At 35.6% G+C, this 15,612-nt stretch overlaps 2 protein-coding genes across 4 annotated transcripts in view; one reads left to right on the top strand and one right to left on the bottom strand.

Annotated features, from left to right (window-relative positions):
- Window positions 1–2,483, top strand: part of RUNDC3B (RUN domain containing 3B) — a 138,967-nt gene extending 136,484 nt beyond the window's left edge. For both annotated transcript variants that reach the window (XM_007531924.3, XM_060196292.1), the window contains one exon: window positions 120–2,483. In XM_007531924.3, the coding sequence (XP_007531986.1) occupies window positions 120–265 (146 nt within the window). In that variant the 3' untranslated portion in view covers window positions 266–2,483. The remainder of the gene's footprint in view (window positions 1–119) is intronic.
- A 2,008-nt stretch (window positions 2,484–4,491) lies between these two features.
- The window catches only part of SLC25A40 (solute carrier family 25 member 40), a 49,534-nt gene continuing 38,413 nt past the window's right edge, over window positions 4,492–15,612 (bottom strand). For both annotated transcript variants that reach the window (XM_060196275.1, XM_016192048.2), the window contains 4 exons: window positions 14,863–14,972; window positions 9,850–9,931; window positions 7,966–8,046; window positions 4,492–7,075 (listed from right to left, as the gene is read on the bottom strand). In XM_060196275.1, the coding sequence (XP_060052258.1) occupies window positions 6,963–7,075; window positions 7,966–8,046; window positions 9,850–9,931; window positions 14,863–14,972 (386 nt within the window). In that variant the 3' untranslated portion in view covers window positions 4,492–6,962. The remainder of the gene's footprint in view (window positions 7,076–7,965; window positions 8,047–9,849; window positions 9,932–14,862; window positions 14,973–15,612) is intronic.

Raw genomic sequence — 15,612 nt, 5'->3', positions numbered from 1 at the left:
ACTGATAAAGAGATCCCTGAATTTACAGTTAACATGCTGCAATAGTTTGAAAACTTTATTTTAAATGAGAACATTCTTCAAGGATAACTAAACATATGCTATTTTATCCTGATCTTCAGGTAAAGAAGATACTCCATCACTACTCGGTCTTTGTGGGTCTTTAACATCAGTGGCAAGTTACAAATCTCTGACAAGCCTAAAATCTAATGACTACCTTGCAAGTCCTACAACAGAGATGACAAGTCCAGGCCTAACTCCATCCTGAATATCTTGTGTAAAACCAAAAGTTTTCTTATGTTGCAGATGTTCTCTTTACATGAAGTTTAACCGATGGGAAAACCTTTGGAACTTTATATTGTTCTGGCACATTGTCTAAACTTCTGTTGCTCATATTATAGAATTCAATCAACTCCATGTAAACTTTTGAGTGAAAAAAAATGATCCTGCTATTTTTAATTTAAAATACTAGTATTTGTCACTGAGGAAACATAAAAAATGAATAGGCTAAAAAAAACTTAAGATTATCTAAATTAATAATCCACTGCAAAATTCCTCAGTTGATTTTCATATATTTAAATATAGCATACTTCTCAAAGACTGAATTGGTTTTATTATACCAGAGACTTCAGCTAAGTGTTTTCTTTTGCTCTTTACTCAGTAGTAATTTTTTTAGAAGTTATTTAATTTATTCCTAGGTTCTAATAATATTTAAATGCTTTGTTTTTCATAACTGTAGTTTTATAGTGGCTTATTCAGCTTTTCTTTAACAATTACTATTTGTATCAGCTTAACATTCCATATAATATTTTATAAATCTTGCAGGAATATGCCTTTAGGCAGTTATTAAATTTGTCAAGGCCACCGGAAAGTATTTTACATTATTTTAGGTCATTTAAGTAAAATGAATAAAGTTGCTTTCTTGAGATTTAAAAAAAAGGTTTCAATTAAAAATTTGATTGAATATGCCTCAAAAACATAGGATATTAAAAATGTAACAAAATATTTAAAGTTTAAGAATCTGAGAAGCTATTAAATAAGTTACCATACTCAACAATATGTCTGACATAAAGTTATATTTTCCCCAGTGGGCAATGATAAATTATGTATGTTTTACAGGATCCATCATGTCATAATCTCATTTTAAAATTACTGCAAAAAAATCTTTATACTTCTATAGGTTAAAATGTTAGTTGTTTTTTTAAGCTTCAAGCTGTATTTTAAGTATTTTTGCAATATTTGGAACAACAGTACATTTTGTCCCTAAAGATTCCACCGTATTAAAAAAGAAAGTCATAGTATGAATTATATTTTCTATAGTAATATGAGGAGAACATGACCAGTTGTGCCAAAGAAGTTTTATACATTGTTTACATGAAGAGGCTACAATACTTATCTGGGGACTTCATATGCTATTTTGTTTATTAATAAAGCATTACATTCAAACTTAGTCGTCTTTATATGTGAGAAAGTTGTTCCTCCTGAAACAGTTGATTTTATTGAGAGGAGGCAATGGTTGAACTTACCACATTCATTCTTTTTTACTAGAGATGTAGGAATGGGTGGTTCTTCACAATGTTTAGAGCTCTACTCTCATCTGGAGTTTAAAGTAATAAATAGTAACAAGTTTAGTCTTATATGGAAGACAGTTTAAATAATGCCATTTCAGGGACAAAGGGATCCTGGAAGCCCTTAAAGTAAGTTATCTTAGATGCATCAAAACATACTCAGAGTTTTATTACTTTCGCTTAAGACTTTTTGTACTTGTATAAATACAAATTATTCTTGAGAAATGGCACCTTCTATCTACTCTTACGTCTGTACACCTTATTATGTATGAGGTGTCCCAAGCAGTTTTTAATGGCATGGGATATGAAAGGAAAGTATAAAATGAGCAGAAGGGAAAGCTTGGGCAGAGGGTGTGAGGAATGAAGTAGGGAACAGCACAACAACTAGGCCAGCCTTAAGCACTTTTGTTGCTTTTTCAAGAACTGTCTAAATGTCCACTCTCAACTAACATTTATTATCTTTCAGTGATTAAAATTAATTGTTAAAATTTTTCCATATTCTTTTTATAATATAGAAAGGAAATTCAAGATTTCACAATTGGTAATTTTTCAGATTTGTCTAAAAGTGTATGAAATGTATGCATTGTAATGTTCTGCTACAGGCAGATTTAAACATGACATTTGAGGATCATGACTTTTCCTCCTTTCTTGGAGCTCTTGGTATGAAATTCATCTGTTAATGTGAATTTAGGCTTCTACATGATTCATTTCATATTAGTTATAAGAGATAGTTTGTTAATGTCTGCATGAGGAAACTATGTACATCTTAAGCTTTAATTTTAGGTAGTAGTGTCTATTTATTGTTCACTTATCCTCTCCCAAAATAGAATGCTGAATTATAAGCTGATATTTATGTGTATTTTGTTGCCTTGGTATACTATATGTGTTGCATGTATATTAAATATTTTGTACAATGCACTGTGGTCTTACTTTTCCCTTTGAAATTACTTGATTCAAGTCATACACTGAACTTTGTGTAAATATATATACATATACAAATGTGGTAAATATATATACATATATATCACATATAACACAAAAATACTAATGTGAAAATGATTTTGGGGAAACCCTTATTTCAGCTCATATAAAATTAAATATTTTTTAATAACGTGTGGGGACATTGTGGGTTGAGCCTGGCTGGAACCCCAGGTACCTCTTCATGAGGACAGAAGGTGTTTATCGATAAGCCTCCCCACCCCTCCCGACCTCCATCTTGTTAGACCCAGAGGCTGCAACCGCCTGGTCTGGATAAACCTAATTTGCTCAATGGAATGTGGATAGACTCAAAGAGCCCCTTCTTCATTCTTTTTATTATTATTATTATTATTTAATTTAAGAAAGGATACATTAACAAAATCATAGGATGGGGGGGTATAACTCCACACAATTCCCACCACCCAATCTCCATATCCCATCCCCTCCCCAATAGCTTTCCCATTCTCTATCCCTCTGGGAGCATCCCCTGGGTAAGGGCAAGTCAAAAGCAGGAGTCATTAGAAGGAAGCTAGAGTCTAAAATATCTGATTGGTTCTTGCTATCAAACTTTTGCCCCTATTTGGCTTGTTGCCCTGGCACCCTGCCCCAGCACCTGGCTTCTTTTTACCCCATATAAACCCTGCCTTTTTCTTCAGTAAACACACTACCCCTGCCTGCTGTAGTGTCCAGAGTGGTCACTCACTCTGCGTGCTCACCCCTACCGTGGCCTGTTCTCCGCCTCTACGACATCTCTCTGGTGGCCAACAGAGTGGTGGACATGGGGTGGATAGGGCAGGCCTTCCAGAGCTTGCCCTGCAAACATGCACATATAACATCTGTTGAAATGGTACAGCAGCACTCTGAGAATGTTGCTGATTTAATTCTGGAATAATCATGTCTGTTTTCTCACCTATAAGTGGAAACATCTTCTTGACTACTGTATGATGCCATCAGAAAAAATTCTAAATAGACACTCAAACAGATACTTGTGATGCTAATGTTTACAACAGCATTATTCACAATAGCCAAAGACTAGAAATAATTCAGGTGTCCATCAATACAGTAATGAATAATCAGATTGTGATATTATATAATAGAGCCAAATATAAAATAAAATTCTGATACATACAAAAAAATAACCATGTGTATTAAGTTCATATGAGATAAATGTCAAACACAAGTTACTATTACTTCTGATTGATATAAAGTGCAAGTAAATAGTTTTTATTTGGGTCTTTATTAGACTTACATACAAGTTTTTAAATGGATCAAAATATGTCTTAAATTTACCATTTATGGAAATTATGTTAAATTTTCTATCATTAAGTAAAATCCCTGTTTTATGAGGTGGGGGGGGGGCAAGAAAGACAGGCAAAGCCATAGTACCATTTCACTACTCATAAAACTTCCCCTGTGAAAGGTGCTCCCAGGTGGTGGCTGAAGAAATCAAACTGGTGTCCTCATGCATGGTGAAATGTGTGCTCTGCCAAGGGGACATCTCCTAACTGACACCTGTTACTATTTTTTAGATGAAAGTATTATTGTTTGTTATTTAAGGATAGTCTCTATTCAGCTTCTTTCTTCTCAATCCATTCTAACTAATGTGTAGAAAACCAAATGGGGAACTAGATGTAAGTAGTTTTGTTCATAAAAATGATGAGAACTTTCCATGATAGATAGGTGTGGAGGGATGCAAATTTCACTCTGGCCTTTGTAAGTAATATTAATTTGAAACATTAATTTGAACTTTTTAAGAAAACACTTAAAAAATTTCCTGTCTTTTTTTCTACCAAGTATCAAAAAGGAGATATAGCCAAGACTAGGTAAATTTAATACTCAAGTTCAAAATAAACTTTTGTGTGTTTGTGTGTATAATAGTTTTATATGAAAATAGCTAGGAGCACAATAATTTTAATTCAAGAAGGCATATACCACTTCACTGAAAAGATGTTAGTCATAAATGTAATTTAATAAAAAATGATCACAATTTAAGATGTATCAACACAAAATGATACTACTTTGTATAGTTTATTTCTTCTGAAACATAAATACCTTTTAAAAAAATTTTATTATATTTATTTATTTGATAGAGACAGCCAGAAATCAAGAGGGAAGGGGGTGATAGGAAGAGAGAAAGAGAGACACTTGCAGCACTGCTTCACCACTTGCAAAGCCTTCCCCCTGCAGGTGGGGACCAGGGGCTCAAACCTAGGTCCTTGTGTATTGTAACATGGGCTCAACCAGGTACACCACCACCCAGCCCCATAAACACCTTTTGACTATAATACAAAATGCATTAATTTCTCTACCAACAGTAGACAAGATGTGCCAGAAAAACAGCACTTGTATCTAAGGGGAGGAATATATTTCCTTTATATTTTCATAAAAACACATTAACTGAAATAAAGTGCTGTTTCTTTTTTTTAATTTTTTTATTCCATTTTGTTGCCTTTGTTGTTTTATTGTTGTAGTTATTAGTTATTGATGTCGTCATTGTTGGATAGTAGAGAGAAATGGAGAGAGGAGGGGAAGACAGAGGGGGAGAGAAAGATAGACCTGCAGACCTGCTTCACCGCCTGTGAAGCGACTCCCCTGCAGGTGGGGAGCCAGGGGCTTGAACCGGGATCCTCACGCAGGTCCTTGCACTTTGCACCACCTGCGCTCAACCCGCTGCGCTACCGCCTGACTCCCATAAAGTGCTTTTCCTTACATAAGTCCTGAGAAGATAAAATAAAAATAAATTATTTCTTGTTCTGTTATCATAGCCTTTTTTAAAAAAAAATTTATTATCTTTATTTATTTATTGGATAGAGATAGTCAGAAACGGAGATAGAGAGACACCTGCAGTCCTGCTTCACCACTTGTGAAGCTTTCCCCCTGCAGGTGGGGACCGGGGGCTCAAACCAGGGTCCTTGGGCACTGTAACATGTGCACTCAACCAGGTGCGCCACCACCCGGCCCCTATCATAGCCTTTTTATACTATGTCCCAATCTGCTACCATGGCCTTTTTATTTCATCCTTACATAAATAACATCTGCAATAGTAATCTGTAGTCACTGACAGTCATTTCTATAGAAGACTGCTGCTTATTCCCATTGCCTAGCATTCTAATGTGAGATTTGTGATACTGAGGAACTTTGGAAATATTTTGTGACTAATAGGTATTTGGATCTCAGTTTTGATAGAATAACCAATATAAATGACCTAGAGAATGCCAGAAACAATGACTAATGAATTATAAGATGGCTACAACCAGATCTGTTCTATGCCAAAACATTATTTTACTAGTCTAAATATACAATTTCCTACTGCACGCCCAAGTTGGACTGAAGTGTACATTTAATACAGTCAGTAAAAATTTCCTCTTGCAAAAACATTAAATATTAACAGGACTTCATCATCAAACATAACAACATTCATATTACATAAATGATTGTATTTGGTTCACAAAGAGAAATAACCATACGGTTTTATGAGGTTAAAACAGTGTAGCTTAAAAGAGAAAAAAATGTCTGATAGGTAATATTTGATAGATGTGAATTATGTTTTCTTTTTTCATTTTTAATCGTCACCAGGATTATTGCAGGGGCTTGGTGCCTGCACAATGAATCCATCACTCCTGGCCACCTTTTTTTTTTCTTTCTTTCTTTTTAACAGAGTCAGAAATTGAAGGGGGTGAGAAGGTAGAGAGGGAGAGAAAAAGGCACCTGAAGCACTGCTTCACTGCTTGTGAAGTTTCTCCTTGAAGGCAGGAATCAGGGACTTGAAACAAGTCCTAATGTGAATAGTGTTAATTACATAATTATCTTTGAAATGTCTAAATTCTATACATCATTCAGTATACAACTCAAAATTATTCTGATGTATCTTAATAATCAAATTCAAAGTAGTGATTTTTCTTTTTTTTAATATTTATTTACTCCCTTTTGTTGCCTTTGTTGTTGTAGTTATTGTTGTTGTCATTGCTGGATAGGACAGAGAGAAATGGAGAGAGGAGGGGAAGACAGAGAGAGAAAGATAGAGACCTGCAGACCTGCTTCACTGCCTGTGAAGCGACCCCCCTGCAGGTGGGGAGCCGGGGGCTAGAATCGGGATCCTTACGCAGGTCCTTGCGCTTTGCGCCACCTGCGCTTAACCTACTACGCACCGCACAACTCCCGATTTTTCTTTTTTTTTTTTTAACAAGAATGGTCAATGGTTGTAATTTATATAATCTCTTTTTTCAATATAACAAATATTAGGATAATTAAATTTATTTTAAAACTATTACATAAAGGCAAAATAGAAATTACTTTTCATTTAAAATATAGAAAAGAAAATATAAAATCATTATAAGATAATGGTGAAAAGAGTTCTTGCCTCAGAATATCCATCTTCTTATTGGGATATGTTTTTTGTTTTAAGTTTAGATAGCATCACTAGTACTCCTGCCCTTGAGCATTTTGTTTCTGGAAAAAAGTCTTTCCAAATTCATATGTACTGATCATAATAGCACAGGCAGGAGCAACTTTAATCACTCGAGGAATCAGGCCTAAAAAAAGAAATATACAAATTGCTTAAAAGTGTAACTTTTTTTGGTTTCACTATGAGACTGATTAAATGAAATGATCTAGCAAATATTCCATTTCCAGGGCTGGGTGGTGGCGCACCTGGTTGAGTGCACAAATTACAGTGTGCAAGGAAGGGGTTTCAAGCCCCCAGTCCCCACCTTCAGGGGAAAAGCTTTGTGAGTGGTGAGGCAGTGCTGCAGATTATCTTTATGTCTCTCTCGCTCTCATCTCTTCCCTCTCACTTTCTGGCTGTCTCTATCTAAAAACAAAGATAAGCAAATGAGCCATTTCCTAACTAATGACAAAGACAAGTCAAACTGCTCACCCACAACCTGCTCATTTAATCTTTTATTACTTTTTTTTTTTTGGGGGGGGTTGAGGATAGTGCTTCACACCTGTACAAGTCTACTGCTCCTGGTAGTAGCCTCTCCCCTACCCTATAGAGGGTGAGACATAGAGGGAAAGACATGAGAGACACCACAAAGCCATCCATACATGATGTTCCCATGCAGTGGCAGGAGGCTCAAAGCTGAGTATTACATGCAATAAAGTATGTGCTCTCAAGTAAGCTATCTCATATCCCTGTACCCCCAATTGCTTTTTTTTAGATAGAAATTTTTATCAATAGTAAATATACAGTTAATTAACTCTGTTATAAGTTAATTAAACTTATAACAGAGATGCTTATAAAAAATATAAATTTTAAGGGATTTTAAAATTTTCCCACTGTCTATGGTCATACTACCCTGAACACTCCCAATCTCATCTGATCTTGGAAGCTAAAAATATCCCACTAAAAGTTAATTTAAGAATATGCTAGAATTCAAAGTAAATATTTTACTCAATTCTTTGGTAAAGCAAGCACTTTTACCTGCAAATAAACCGGAAAATCCACTCTTAGCAATAATGTTCTTCATTATAACCCAGGTTGACAGATGCAGAGGCATAGAAACTAAATATTAAAAAAAAGGAAGCACTACTGTAAATTAAACACTTAATTTCTTTTAAAAATATTTATTCATTTTCCCTTTTGTTACCCTTATTTTTTTTTTAATTATTGTTATAGTTCTTGTTGTTGTTATTGGTGTTGTCGTTGTTGGATAGGACAGAGAGAAATGGAGAGAGGAGGGGAAGATAGAGAGGAGGAGAGAAAGACAGACTCCTGCAGACCTGCTTCACTGCTTGTGAAGCAATTCCCCTGCAGGTAGGGAGCCGCAGACTCCAACTGGGATCCTTACCCCATCCTTGCACTTTGCGCCATGGGCGCTTAACCTGCTGTGCTACCGCCCGACTCCCACCACTTAATTTCTAATACAGATAATACACATAATATGGCATTTGGTGGTGTGTTATTTAATTATAAGAACATATCTATTTACCTAAAGAGTATTCCTATTTTTAGTAGTTGGATTCACTATAAGAAAACTTAGAAAAAAAACTAAGGTCTTATTTGTTGTCACTAGGGTTTCATTGTCCTAGGCCAACAGAAACATAGTAGGGGTGGGTGGTAGGGGGAGGGACCACAGTACCAAAGCTTTTTCCAATATAGTGGAGGCCAGGCTAGAACCTGGACAGAATACTCTCTTCTGCTTCAGGTTCTGAAGCAGAATACTCTCCAAGTGACTAGGTAAGTAGCTTTGAAACTTTAGTGGCTACCAGACTCTAACTGCAGAAATTTCACCTTCTCCCTCATTATCATCACCATGACCGTGATGATCACTACCAACACCACCATGTTGCCAGTCATCAACCACTCAGGATAACTTAACCAAACATAGTATCCTCACTATACTAAATAGTTCACTAGCAGTGACAGAAGTATGAATTGGGAGACAGAATAAAATCAAATTAATTTTGAACTATCAAGAGAGAACAGATAGACTTAGGTCGACAAAAAGCTAATGTCTAAAACAGAACAGTGGAAGAACCTTGATAACAAACTTAGAACACCTCCCAGATTTTATTTAGTTTCTAATATTAATGGGGACTAAAACTGTGTTAAGGACAAAGTTGCCACTAATATTCATCAATTCATTTTCAGAGGTCTATAATCAATATTTCTTTCAACCTTATATCTATTTCTTTATATGCAAAATATTCAAAGTGTGTTAGAACAATACATTTATATTATAAGCTTACCAAAAAGTTTACATGACAAATTTCATAATGGGGAGTTCCAACATGTTTGGTATGCCTTCTCTATATAACAAAGTTTCATCTATAAATAGCAAAGAGTACATGTCTGCTCTAGAAGTATATATTATATAAAAAATAAACACTGGATAACAAAAAATCAAAAGAAAGCAAGCTAAAAATCAGAAAAAAAAGAATACTCATAAAATAAAACACATCAAGAGAAAAGATTTCTTAGTAGTTTCCTATCCTTCAGCCAGATTTATGTACATTTACTTGAATACCCCCATAATCTTCTATACACGTATGAGACATAGATAGGCAAAATATGGAGACCTTAAAATTGCTTAAATTTCTTGTTGGTGTTCAGAGTGGGTTTTTGCTTGTTTGTTTATTCTGTTTTGGCACTCTACTTCATAATTCCATTTTAGCAGTTACTAGCTTCAGTTAAAGAATAAGGGGGCAAAAAGAAATCTTATTTTCTATATTTTAGATATTCCTTAAATAGTATCTGGAATAAATAAGAGAAAATTTTATTTGAAAGTATTTTTTTCTTTCTTTTTTAAAAAAATTTTTTATTTATAAAAAAGAAACATTGACAAATACTTTTAACTATACTTACTTTTTTGACTTTCATATATCCAGAGTTGTGTCTGCTTTTGTGTTTTTACCACATCAAATGGCAAAGTTACAACAGCTGCAAACTGAAAAAGTAAAATTTATTAATTTAAATTTGTCTTAAAAAGCTTTCCTAAAAATGTTTACATGCTTCTAAGCAGCACATTTACTTAATAAAGGTGATTGTGAAAATCGTAACTAAACTGAAACTTTAAATAAAACTAGGTATATATTATGAGAAGCATTTGTTAAAGGAAATATATTTTATGTATTGCTCTCAAAATTCAGCAGTAAGTAAAAATGTCTCAAAAAAGTTCCTCTATTCTCTTAGGTAGTAGCTCTTGGCTATAATGGAGTCAGAAGTCCAACCAGACCTCTTTGACTACAAAACCAATATTCACAACTTCTTTTTGAAAATATTTCTTTATTAGATACAGAGAAATTGAAGGGGGGAGAGAAAGAGAGACGTTTGCAACACTGCTTCACTGTTCATAAAGTTTTCCCCCTGCAGGTGAGGACCAGGAGCTTGAATCTGGGTCTTTTGCATTGCAACATGTCTGCTCTACCAAGTCCGCTACCACCTCACTCCCACAATTTCTGCAGCTCTTGTATGTTCCTTTATTTCTGCATTACACATGAAGGCATAAGAGAGGCTGAATATTTCCAACCTCTATTAACTACTTACATCTTCAGTAAACATTTTATAAGTAGGATAAAAGTTCAAACAATAATGAACTTTGGAAATTTTTATCTTTATATATACCTCTCCTTTATGGGTTATAACTTGTAGTTAAATTAACATATTTTTAAACGTAATTTTTAAAAACCACGAAATGATTCAACAATTGTTTTCTGATTGTTCCAACTGATCAAGAAAGATTTTTGTTTTGTTCTGTTTTGTTTTAAAAGAATGAATTACAGCCAGAGCTGAGCAGCTGAGCAGTGCTCTGGCAAAAAGGAAAAAAAAAAAAACCTGCTTCAGAAAAATCCCACAAGAGGGGCCAGGTGGTATGGTGCATTCACAGAAGGAAGCAAGCAGGAAGGAAGCTTCACGAATGGTGCTACAGGCGACTCTCCTCTCTCTGTGTGTCTAACTCTGTAATCAAGAGACTGGGTGAGGGGGAAGGCCACCCTGAATGGTGGAGTCATCAGGCAAGCACCACACCCAAGTGATAATCATGGTGGACAAAAACTATATAGAGATTTTGATACATATATCATAATATTTGAAGTATAGCCATATAATATAAAACCTGGTTGCTTTTTTTTTTTTTTTTGCCTCCTAGTTCATATTTGGTCCAAACTCTCATTAAAAAGCCCCTTAAACTCATTTGTATTTTATTTCACCATGGCAATGTTGCTTTAAGTTCTTGAAATGAAATCAATTGGGGGCCAGGCAGTGATGCACTGAGTTAAGCATATATATTATCAAGTGCAAGGACCCAGGTTCAAGCCCCCTGTGCTCACTTCATGAACGGTGAACCAGGTCTCCAGGTGTTTATCTTTCTCTCCCCATCCTCTCTCAATGTCTCCCTGTCCTATTCTAAAATAAAATGAAGAAAAAAAAAACGGCCTCTTGGAAAGGTGTATTAGTAGTGCCCCAGCAATCACCCTGGTGGTGATAAAATAGCAAAAAAAAAAAAAAAAAAAAAAGAAAAAAATTAGATTTAAAAATTCTCAGGTAAGAGAAAATAATTACTTCTCTTCATAAATAGTTTTAACTTTTATTTTAATGAGAGAGATACAGAAGAAGACAGAAACACCTTAGCAGTGCTCAGCTCTGATTTACGGTGCTGGAGAGTGAACCTATGACCTAGAACCTCAGACATGAAAGTCTTTTGCATAACCATTATATTGTCTTCCCAGGCCTCAATTATTATTTCTCTATATCCAGCCTAGCATATAACAGAGCAAAAGGTAGCAATAATGCGATTTTAAGCTACACTTTATACTTTGTAAAATGATGTAGTTTAAGCTCTCCATTTATTATTTTACAGAAGGCCTGGATACTGTCACACTGATGTATTTTTTTCTGTTGCAGAGATAATAGGGAAGCTTGTATAAATATTCTAAAGTCAGGAGTTGGGCGGTAGCACTGCAGGTTAAGTGCACGTGGCGCAAAGCGCAAGGACCAATATAAGGATCCTGGTACAAGCCCCCGGCTCCTGACTTGCAGGGGAGTCACTTCACAGGCAGTGAAGCAGGTCTGCAGGTATCTTTCTCTCCTCCTCTCTGTCTTCCCCTCCTTTCTCCATTTCTCTCTGTCCTATCTAACAATGATGACATCAGTAACAGCACCAATAATAAAACAACAGCAATAAAAAAAAAAGGGCAACAAAAGGGAAAATAAATTTAAAAAAGGAAGAAAATATATCCTAAAGTCACTATAAAAGCAGTAACTGATTTTTGGCCTCAATAGATTAAAGCTTCACTAGGTTTAATTTTGTAGACCTAAGGCCTAGGACAATGTCTATTATTTTTTGTTTGTTTCTTTGCTTGCTTGTTTTTTCAAGCTAAGGATTAATCCCAGGACTCCATGTAAGTGAGCTATACATTTTTCCACTGAACTACATCTTTGCACTGTATCTAGGTTTTGAACTCAATCACAATGGCTTCGCTTGCCCAGGTTTTCTGATGCAGTTACACTTTTTTTTCCCCCTGCAGGTCTACATCTCTTCCCTATGCTATTTTCAGTCTTGTTTTATATGGTTCCAGTATGTCAGCATATTACTCTAAGTCATACATTTGTTTCGTAAGTATTAGTATAAGAAAGCTCTTGTACTTGGGAGTTGGGCGGTGGCACAAAGCGAAAGGACTGGCGAAGGATCCTGGTTCAAGCCCCTGGCTCCGCACCTGCAGGGGAGTCACTTCACAGGCAGTGAAGCAGGTCTGCAGGTGTCTATCTTTCTCTCCCCCACCCCTCTGTCCTCCCCTCCTATCTCTATTTCTCTCTGCCCTATCCAACAACAACTACAACAATAAAACAACAAGGGCAACAAAAGTAAATAAATAAATAAATATTTTTTTTAAAAAAAGAAAAAAGCTCTTGTACTCAAAGTCCTGTTGATAATGAATCTGCAAAGAGTAAATCCACTAACATGAATTTTTACTACATGGAGGGGTGGAAAAAGGGGACATGCTTACTACCCCAAAGTGATCATTCCTGATTTCTCCCTTCTGATATTTTCTTCTTAAAAAATATTTTTAGCCCCCACACCTATGGACATCTAATCTTTGACAAAGGGGCCCAGACTATTAAATGGGGGAAGCAGAGTCTCTTCAACAAATGGTGTTGGAAAGAATGGGTTGAAACATGCAGAAGAATGAAACTGAACCACTATATTTCACCGAATACAAAAGTAAATTCCAAGTGGATCAAGCAAGGACTTGGATGTTAGACCACAAACTATCAGATATGTAGAGGAAAATATTGGCAGAACTCTTTTCTGCATACATTTTAAAGACATCTTCAATGAAACGAATCCAATTACAAAGAAGACTAAGGCAAGTATAAACTTATGGGACTACATCAAATTAAAAAAGCTTCTTCACGGCAAAAGAAACCACTACCCAAACCAAGAGACCCCTCACAGAATGGGAGAAGATCTTTACATGCCATACATCAGACAAGAGTTTAATAACCAACATATATCAAGAGCTTGCCAAACTCAACAACAAGACAACAAATAACCCCATCCAAAAATGGGAAGAGGTCATGGACAGAATATTCACCACAGAAGAGATCCAAAAGGCCAAGAAACACATGAAAAAACGCTCCAAGTCTCTGACTGTCAGAGAAATGCAAATAAAGACAACAATGAGATACCACTTCACTCCTGTGAGAATGTCATACATCAGAAAAGGTAACAGCAGCAAATGCTGGAGAGGGGGTGGGGTCAAAGGAACCCTCCTACACTGCTGGTGGGAATGTCAATTGGTCCAAACTCTGTGGAGAACAGTCTGGAGAACTCTCAGAAGGCTAGAAATGGACCTACCCTATGACCCTGCAATTCCTCTCCTGGGGATATATCCTAAGGATCCCAACACACCCATACAAAAAGATCTGTGTACACATATGTTCTTGGCAGCACAATTTGTAATAGCCAAAACCTGGAAGCAACCCAGGTGTCCAACAATAGATGAGTGGCTGAGCAAGTTGTGGTATATATACACAATGGAATACTACTCAACTGTAAAAAATGGTGACTTCACCATTTTCAGCCGATCTTGGATGGACCTTGAAAAATTCATGTTAAGTGAAATAAGTCAGAAACAGAAGGATGAATATGGGATGATCTCACTCTCAGGCAGAAGTTGAAAAACAAGATCAGAAAAAAAAAAAAAACACAAGTAGAACCTGAAATGGAATTGGCGTATCACACCAAAGTAAAAGACTCTGGGGTGGGGGTGTGTGGGAGGGGAGAATACAGGTCCTTGAAGGATGACAAAGGACCTAGTGGAGGTTTTATTGTTATATGGGAAACTGGGGAATGTTATGCATGTACAAACAATTGTACTTACTGTTGAATATAAAACATTAATTCCCCAATAAAGAAAATTAAAAAAAAAATTTTTAAGAAGTACTTTATCAAAATGTTTCCAACAAAGCAGGAATTAGCAGCACAGGCTAAATCACTAGCACTCAATCTGATTATATTTAAGTGATGAACTGCATACATCACCTAATCAGACCTACTGGCATTTAATAAACAAACTGTCAAATACTCTGTAAATAAAACAAAACAAAATGTGTCATGTAAACTAATATCATTACTTCTGTAATGATCTAAGAAATATAAGTTTATCAGGAAAATGTAACACATATGTAATATAAAAACATAGGTACAAAGTGCATTTTAAAATATTTTAGAGGCTAATGATTTCCTCAAAGTAGTATAGTATGTACTTAACAATTTATAAAGCAGTGCTGCCAAATGTGCTCTAAGCAGAGCTTAAATGCTATATCATATTCTATTATAACACAATTATATAATAGCAACAACAAAATAAAACTTACAGAACCAGACAAAGCCCCTGAAGTAAAGTTGATCATAACTGTTGGTTCATATAAACCATATTTCGCACATAACCACTTCTTTAAAACTTCATAGTTATACCAGTACATTGCTATAAAAAATAGAACAAAATGAACATACATTTAGAATTGAAATGTTAGCTTCAATTAAACATTAGAGTATACATTAAAGGAAAATAAAAGTTCTATTTTTTTAAATTGATACCAGAATTATTTGGGGGAACTTGTGTCCACCAGATGAATTCACCAGTCCTGAAGTCCTGGCAGTCATTTCTTTCTTTTCTTTTCTATCTTTCTCTCTCTCTCTTTCTTTTTATTAGATAGTACAAGGAGAAATTGAGTGGGGAAGGAGAGAGAGAGAGAGAAAGAGAGAGATAGAGCTACAGACGTGCTTTACTGTTTATGAAGCTTCCTGGCTGCAGTTGGGAAGAGGGGGCTCTGACACAGGACCCTTGTACATAGTATATGTGTTCAGCCTGGTCTGCCACCCCCAAACCCCCTAAAAATTCTAATCCTGATACCTTGTTTTCTTCTTAAACACTTGGTGAGCAAGACAGTAGGAAAAATTTTATTCCTTTATTTACATTATTATTTCCAGCAAGGTGGGCTCAGTGCCTGTACAATGAATCCACTGCTCCCAGCACTATTTTTATCTTTTCTCTTTTTTTCTAATTTTATGAGGTAGGATAGATAGGAATTGAGAGGAGGGAGAGCAAGAGAGGGAGAGAAGAT

Source organism: Erinaceus europaeus, chromosome 8, assembly GCF_950295315.1.
Source record: "Erinaceus europaeus chromosome 8, mEriEur2.1, whole genome shotgun sequence".
Taxonomy (NCBI): Eukaryota; Metazoa; Chordata; class Mammalia; order Eulipotyphla; family Erinaceidae; genus Erinaceus; species Erinaceus europaeus.
Note: the sequence above shows the minus strand (reverse complement) of the source record. Positions and strands in the feature narration are given on the sequence as shown.